Source organism: Pseudonaja textilis, chromosome 1 (assembly GCF_049901715.1).
Source record: "Pseudonaja textilis isolate UNSWEBS1 chromosome 1, rPseTex1.2, whole genome shotgun sequence".
Classification (NCBI taxonomy): domain Eukaryota; kingdom Metazoa; phylum Chordata; class Lepidosauria; order Squamata; family Elapidae; genus Pseudonaja; species Pseudonaja textilis.
The window spans coordinates 187569618-187577374 of NC_141990.1; the positions used below are offsets into that span (position 1 = coordinate 187569618).

Sequence of the window (7757 nt, forward strand, 5' to 3'; positions counted from 1 at the left end):
AACAGGGCAAATCGGGACCACGACTTTACTCCCAAGCTCTTGGGAGTTCAGTTTAGAGACTTAGTATAAACACCCTCGGCCATAAGGGAAAAAGCGCAACAAAAGCCGTCCCGAAGAGGTTTCCTCGCACGCGTGCAAGTTCAGTCATGCGACCGGGCTGGAGGGATGGCGAGGGATCTCATTCGACGAGGTTGTCAACGGGATCCTAAGCTAAGGGGAGCCGGTTCCTCCAAACGAAACTTCGCTGCTTTGCCTTGATTTGATCTGATCTGGTCTGACTCACTTTTCTCTCTTTGCAAACGGAGTCGGGCGAGCTTTCAAACGCAACTCAGCAAAAGAAACCCAAACAACGCTCTCTCTCTCTCTTTTCTGGGTTATTAAGCCTCCCTTTCCCCGGAGCGCCCGGAGATGGGATATCTCTCTCTCTCTCTCTCTCTGTATTTCCCCCCACTCACCCCACCCGCGCCGCTTTTCCCCCCTCCCTTTTCCAGCGCGTGTCATCTATGAGGCGCCTCCACCGCCCCGGGGATCCAAAGATTAGAAGCGAGGGAGGAGGAGGAGGAGGCAGGGGAGGGCGGGGAGGGCCGAAGTGGGGAGGAAAGCAAAGAGAAAGAAGACAACGAGAACGGAGGGCCGGATTGGCTGTTGCTAGGTGACGTAGCCCGCGCTCACGTGACTGGTGTTAAATGCCCACCTGGCAGCATCCACGGAGCCGCAGACAATCGTAAAGGCGCTGCTGGGGGAAGCCGGGGCTGAGCAGCGCTGCGACTTTGCTTCTTCCCGGGAGGGGCGGGGTGAGGGGGGGCGGCGGCGAGGCGGGCTGGATCGCCTTCTGCCCTTTTAAAAGAGAAGCGCAAAGTTGGAAAGGAAGCCGGACGGCGATGGCAACTTCTTGCCCTCTTTTCTCCCGCAACTTTTGCGGCCAGCCCTCCTAGGGATCTCCAGGGATCTCTCCCCTTTCTTTTTTCTTTTCTTTTCTTTTGGGTTTTTTTTTTTTTTTTTGATCTCCCCCTTGGACCTCTCAGCGAGGTTGGTGGGGGCGGGCGGGCGAAAGAAGGCAAGACTTTGCGGCCCGGCCTGTTTGCAAGAAAAGGAACTCCCGAGTTAGTTCCCCTCCCTGCTGGCTCGCGGTCCCTGTACTCTTGGAGCGAGCGAGGGAGGGAGGGAGAGAGAGAAGGTGGGAGCAAGAGACGGAGAGAGGGAGGGAGGGAGGGAGTGGGGCGGGGATAGAGGACCAGGATGACTGGAGTCTTTGACAGCCTTGTTTCAGATATGCATTCAAACCAGATTACCTCCAGCAGTTACCAGCAGCAGCAGCAGCAGCAGCAGCAGCACCACAGCTTGCATAAGCCCCAGGAATCTCCCACTCTGCCTGTGTCGACCGCCACGGACAGCAGCTACTATACCAACCACCAACAACAGCACAGCGGTGGAGCTGGAGGAGGCACGGGCAGCAACGGAAGCAGTGGGTCGCCCTACGCCCAGATGGGCTCTTACCAGTACCACCCGAACGGCATCGGTGCAGTGCCCTACTCCACCAAAGCCGGGAGTTACGACCTGGGATACTCCACCTCCTACACCTCCTATGCACCCTATGGGACAAGGACGCCACCAATCAACAATGAGCCCGGTAAGATTCTTGGGCACAAGAGGTGATGGGGGGGCTGGAATTCCTAATAATGCGGGACGTTCTCACCGTTTCCCCCCCCCCCTTCTCACTTGTTAAGCCTGAATTATTTAATTTGTGATGGGGGGGGGGGGAGAGGAGAGAAGGCACTCAAATAGTTCCTGGATGGCATTTATGGCACTGGGATCTTTTGTGCCATCCTTGCAGAGGCAAGACATTGTAGCCAAGGCTCCATTATTATTATTATTATTATTATTATTATTATTATTATTATTATTATTATTATTATTATTATTATTATTATTATTATTGATGGTGGGGGGGGCGTATATTGCTGGAACCAGGTTATTCACCCATTTTCCTTTCTTGCCACAGAAAAAGAAGAGGGTGAGCCCGAGATCCGAATAGTGAATGGGAAGCCAAAGAAAGTACGGAAGCCGAGAACCATCTATTCCAGTTTTCAGTTGGCAGCCTTACAGAGACGCTTCCAGAAGACCCAATATTTGGCACTGCCCGAGAGAGCGGAGTTGGCAGCTTCGCTAGGCCTCACCCAAACTCAGGTAAGAAGACACCAGGAGACTCCAGGAGAAGAGCAGATTTCCTTAACTAGACCCGTGAAATGCCTATGCTGCCTTGCCAAGTTGAATGCACGTTTTTAATCTTGGCTAAGCTGTATGGGAGTGCAGCTTGCTCAAATCCAGATGGTTTGATCAATGTATGGTCCAAATGTATTGTGCCAATCCAGCAAAGGTGCTAATTCAACAAACAGATTGGGAGTGTGAGGGTTGAAGACAATGCTAAGAGCACCAGGTGGGATCTTCCATCTCCCTCTTTGTGCAGGCTGGTTCAGGACCTCAGCCCTGCCACATTATTCAGCGAAGCAGAAACTGCTCCTAGAAGCCTTGTGCAGAGATGCTTATTTTGTGCCAAATGATATTTTGTCACCCTTTTGTGAAAATGGGAAAAGTTCAGCCGCAGCAGCGCTAGACCCCTTCCACCGATGTGTGCAAGGTCCTCTTTGTCTCTTCTCCAGTATAGGTTTCTGATTCAGGTGCTATCTTTTGGGTCCCATAGAGGTCATTGGCCGGAAACAATGAGGCTCGGCTAGATCCAGTTTTCCTAAGAACCCAGGGCTTCAATGGATTTAACAGGGAGGGAATCCTGAACCTTTGCTAGTGTGCTACAGTATTCGCTGGAGGGAGAAGTGTCAGAATTCAAAGATCAGGGAAACCTAATGCCAGGATCTTTCATCAACTGTTATTTGAAATTAAATGTGACATTTGCTTTCAGTCCAGATAGCTGGTCCTCCCCTTTCCTGCTCTATCGATCCATAGTTTGATCCAGTCCCAGGACATTTTTAATTAAATCCCACGATTAGGGAGGTCAGACCGGAATAAAAATCCAGAAAGAAAGGCATGCTGTGGAGTTTTCCCCGGGAGAGACTTGGCAAGATAGGAAGGCAATTGGTGCCCTTGGAAGATGCTGGAGAACCGGCCTTATCCAGGCAGATTCTCTACCCTTGGTCGCCCCAAGTATTTCCGGGGAATGTCTCAGCAGCACTGTGCAAAGAATTTGCCAAGTCCAGTTTTTGCGGAAGACCTCACGAAACAATCGATTTTCCTGAACAAGCTTTCTTCCGTCAAGATCCTTGCCCTGTTGTAACCTCTTCCAACGGCCCCCCCACCCCTCACCTGAGCTGTGAGTTTCTCCGGCCCTCGAAAGTCTGTTTTGGGGACCAGGTTTCTCCTCTTAGCCCCAAGTCTGGAGGTTTACAAAACTTACAGCTTGGTATAAGCAAACAACCAATCTCGGGCGAGCCGCTAGCAAAACAAACCCAACCACCAATACTCTGAGCAGGGCCGACAGGATGGAGAAGAATCTATAGAAAGCAGAAAGCTGAATGAACGGGAGGGGAGAAGGGCGCTTGTTGTGGGACATTTCTATTTCAGGTGTATTTTAGATGGGGATGGACTGGGCTATTCCTGCCTCCCGGCTCATCCCCGCCCCCCCCCCTCTTCTCTTTGGCAAGGTGAAGATCTGGTTCCAGAACCGCAGATCCAAATTCAAGAAGATGTGGAAAAGCGGTGAAATCCCAGCGGATCAGCAGCGGGTCGGCAGCTCCTCTCCTCCTTGCGCCTCACCTCCTGCATCAGCCACCCTCGCCTGGGACTTTGCTCCCCACCCGCAGCGAATGAGCAACGGCGGCGGCGGCGGCGGCAGCGGGAGCAGCGCCGGTTCGAGCCCTGGCACTCCAAGCGGAGCCGCCGCCGCTTTCCTGGGTAACTACTCGTGGTATCACCAGGCGTCCAGCGCCGCAGCTTCCCATCTGCCAGGAGCTTCCCCGATCCTGCAGCAAGGGCAGTCTCACCAGCATCACCCCCATCTTCATCACGCCCATCACCATGGCGCGGCTGTCAGCACAGGGACTATTTTCTAACCCCAACTTACTCTCCAAGGGACCGCGTCTAGGGTGGAGAGAAGGAAGGCTCCCCCCACGCCCACCCCGCTCCTCTTTCCGGTGTATCTCTCCCACCCCCGTCCCCGTTGCTTTGGGAAACGGTCCGCAATTCCTTCCCCAGCCGAAAACATCTCAGCCGCGGCACCCGCCCGACTCGGTGGGTGATGCCAAACTGGGACAAGCGCCTCGAGACTTCAGCCATAATCCTTGAAGTTTCGGACTCAGCCAGACTCCGGTTCCCCTCCCCGCCCCGCAACTTCGGCTCACAATGCGGCTCACCCGATCGGTGACTCGGAAAGAAGTCGCTGCTGACAACCATCTTATTGACAAGCGTGAAATCCGGGCAAAGCTGTGGTCACACCCTTGGTCCAAAAGAAAAAAAGAAGAGCTCTCAATGATTGTTTTTCTCCTTCAGGGTTTTCTGACCACCCGCCCCAATCACCTCGACCTAATCTTTTTTATACCAGCCTTTTTTTTTTTTCCCCCACCAGCTCTACCTTCTACGTACCCGCCCCCCCCCCCCACACAGCCCGCAGCAAATAAAGACTTTACAAACTGCGGGCGCGGCGAGCGCAGGCCCCACTTTCCTCCCATTTTTCATCGAATCGCTAGTGCAAAATTTCTTATTTAATTTTGTTTTATTTTTTTATACGTTTTTATAGGTGCCTTTGCAGATGACCTCATTTTGATGTTGGGGGGGAAAAAAGATAAATAATTTTTATATGTAGATATTTAAAATGAAAAACAAAAGAAAGAAAAAAAACCCAGCTGTGTTTAAATTATCTTTTTTTAAATGTTTGCAGGACTTTTTCTTCGCAAGAAAAAGATATAAATACACACACACACACACACACACACACACTACATATGTTTGTAATAGAGTTGTTTGTGCTAATTCCCCCCAACCTCTTTGCCTTAAAAAGAGGAGGGGCAGTTTTATTGGACAGGCTACATTTGTCCATGTTTTGTGAACCAATACTTTTTTTTTTTTACATCATCGTTTTCTTTTTCTCTCCGGGCAGCTTCCTTACGTTCTTTGTGTATTCTGTTTTATTCCTTTCATCTTCACTACCACAAAAGTACAAGCTACTGAATTTTCCCAATTCGTAGTTTAAAAACCTTTAAGACGGTGTTGTTGTTTTTTTAAATGTATGTTCTTGGTTATTTATTACAAAAACCAAACAAAAAGAAATCGCTCAATGTTACTTTTACATTATGAAGAGATTATTTAAATAAATTATTTGTTTGCACCGTACTTGGCTCGATCAGTCGTTTTTCTGTCATTTTTTTCCTGTCGCCTTCCACATTCGGCCGACTCTCTGCGCCGAGAAGCCCCCCTTAGCCTGCTTGAAGTTTGGAGGCGCCTGTTTTCTCCCTGTCTCTTTCCCAGAACGAAATCTAGTTCTTCCTCCTACTCGCCAATTAGCTCCTTCCGTGGAACTAATTGTCCCTTCAGGCAGAAAGACGCACTTTGTCTATTCTCCCTTATGCTCTCCATCATTCTGACTCCGAGGGGCTGATTCTGGGCGGCCTTTGGCTTCCCCACGCTGCACTTGTTGGGCATTGTTGAAGGGTATTTAAAAGCCGCGAGGCCACAGATTGAGGGGAGCTCAGGCGGGGTCGCGCCGACTGCCAGCAGCGTTGTCCCGTCTACATACACGCACACACACAAAGACATACACAAATACACACACGCCCAGCCCGAGGCAGGAGGACCGCGACAGGCTTCCCTCGGCAGCCCAGCCTGAATCACTCAACGCTCCTTCTCGCTCGCCTAGACTCGGCCCCACCCCACTGCGATCTGGCGCCACGAAACGTTGGAGGCAAAGCCGGTCAGGCTCCTTGGCGGCTTCATGCGCTACAATCCCGGCAGCGTGACGGCGGCTCCTGAAGCTGCAGGCGACCCGGTCTCCCTCGTGATCCGGAGCCGCAAGGCCCCAGCAGCAGCAGCAGCAGCAGCAGCAGAGAGAAGGGAGTCCCCGCATACCTTCGGCTTGGCCTGTTTGGGCGCTTGGCCGTCTCTCCGCCAGTAAACCTCGAGGAACAACTAGGCGGCGGCTGCCTTTGCAGGAGCTTTTCTTTATGAACAAAATGGGACACCTCCCCTTACCCGAGGCACACCCAAGAGGCACAGGATGCAGATCTGGGAACAGCATTTCAACTCCACAGTTGCCCCGTTTTGGCTCCCTATCTGGTGATTTATATTTTTCTCCCAAGTCTCAAGCTTTGTGACTTTCAGACGAGGGTGGCAATCTTCTACTGCTGACAATACACTACTGACTGCACTTTTATTCCAAATCCAGCACGTTGCTATACAGTCTTTAAAGGCAATAGGTATATTAATATTTGTCAAGGCTCACAAATTGTTACACTTTATACCACAATGAATCTCTCAGTTTGTTGGATGGCTGGGCCATCAGAAGACTAATGCCAAACAGGTTATTTTAGCTCACTATTTGGCAGGAGAGGTCAAGGGATGCTCTCACTGCCTTCCCTTCACAATACAGGTTGCTGCCTGCCCAATAGGAGCCCTCAGATCAAATGTGAATCTTTTTAAGGTCCCAAGGTTCAGAGTTTTAGAGGTGTTTTATCATGCCACGCAAAGTAAGACTCCATCAGATGCACCTGGGTTATGCTGGGGTCTACTGGGAAAGATGCCTCTTCAGGAAATCTTTTTTTCTTTATGATTATTATCCCTTTCCTCACATTTTATAGCTGCAAATCAGCCCTTTGGGTATGTACTTAGTATGTATTTATTAATATTTCAAATGTTAAGAATGAAGTCCAGGCTTGCATATAAACTTACTTGCCTGGCTTTTGGCAAATAGCCTATCTGCTGGGTTTCAAATCTGATCGCTGACCCTTAAATATATGAACTAGGTATGTCAATAGATTCCTTGTTTCTCTGACACTTTCGTAGTCATAAATATGACATTCTGAAAGCCCTTAAACAGGTGCTCCAGTTCCCACAACTATCCCAGGCCACGTTGTTTCAGTTTTTAGGAGAAAAATGTCCCTCTTCTTTTTCTGATGATGGGCATGAGGGCCAGCATGAGGAAGAATTTCACTCAGCATAGACTTACTTTTCTCTACCTAGTGCCTTTTCTTGTATTAAACCCCCGACTTCCATAATCCCCAGGCAACAGACAGAATAAAGAATATTGGAGTCTAAGATGTAAGAAAAGCATTAGGTGGAAGGCCTCCTTTTAAAAGGCAATTTTGGGAGCCCTGTTGTATAAGTCAGCCTCTTTCTCTCCCCCTCTCCCTCCCTCTCTCTCTCTCTCTCTCTCTCCATAGTTCTTTTTTGACTGCCGGATCTTTGCCAAGGTGGTTCTGGGGGACTCCATCTCTCTCAAAATGATTAAAAGCTCCCTAAAGATTTTTACTTTCTTGCCCGGACAAAGGGCCGCTTCCTCCTCCAGCCATGCCAGCAGTGGCGTCAGTAGAAAGATTAAGCACCCCCCCCCCACATCTCCGTTAACATCTTAGGAAGGTGCTGTTTGGGCAGATCTGTCCTCGAACAGGGGAAAAGGTGGGGGGGGGGGTTGCACCTAAGCAGACGCCGGTTAAGTGACAGGAGCCTGGCGAAGGAGCCAAAGCTTGGCTGCCAGCCCGGGGCCAGGCCTAGGCGCCCTTTTCAGCAGAGGCTCCCTTGTCCTCCAGACGCGCCAT

The 7757-nt window shown here is 50.4% G+C and overlaps 1 protein-coding gene across 1 annotated transcript; it reads left to right on the forward strand.

Annotated features, from left to right (window-relative positions):
* The first annotated feature begins 1198 nt into the window (after window positions 1-1198).
* Window positions 1199-5338, forward strand: DLX2 (distal-less homeobox 2). Its single transcript, XM_026696731.2, has 3 exons — window positions 1199-1630; window positions 2003-2187; window positions 3657-5338. The coding sequence occupies exons 1-3, from the start codon at window positions 1240-1242 to the stop codon at window positions 4062-4064; spliced, it is 984 nt and encodes a 327-aa protein (XP_026552516.1). The 5' UTR covers window positions 1199-1239; the 3' UTR covers window positions 4065-5338.
* The last annotated feature ends 2419 nt before the right edge of the window (window positions 5339-7757 follow it).

Excerpts from the sequence above, each read along its gene's own strand:
- DLX2 (XM_026696731.2), top strand. The coding sequence starts at position 1,240 with ATGACTGGAGTCTTTGACAGCCTTGTTTCAGATATGCATTCAAACCAG. Across the intron at positions 1,631-2,002 it reads ACCAATCAACAATGAGCCCG|AAAAAGAAGAGGGTGAGCCC; the intron begins GTAAGATTCTTG and ends TTCTTGCCACAG. Across the intron at positions 2,188-3,656 it reads TAGGCCTCACCCAAACTCAG|GTGAAGATCTGGTTCCAGAA; the intron begins GTAAGAAGACAC and ends CTCTTTGGCAAG.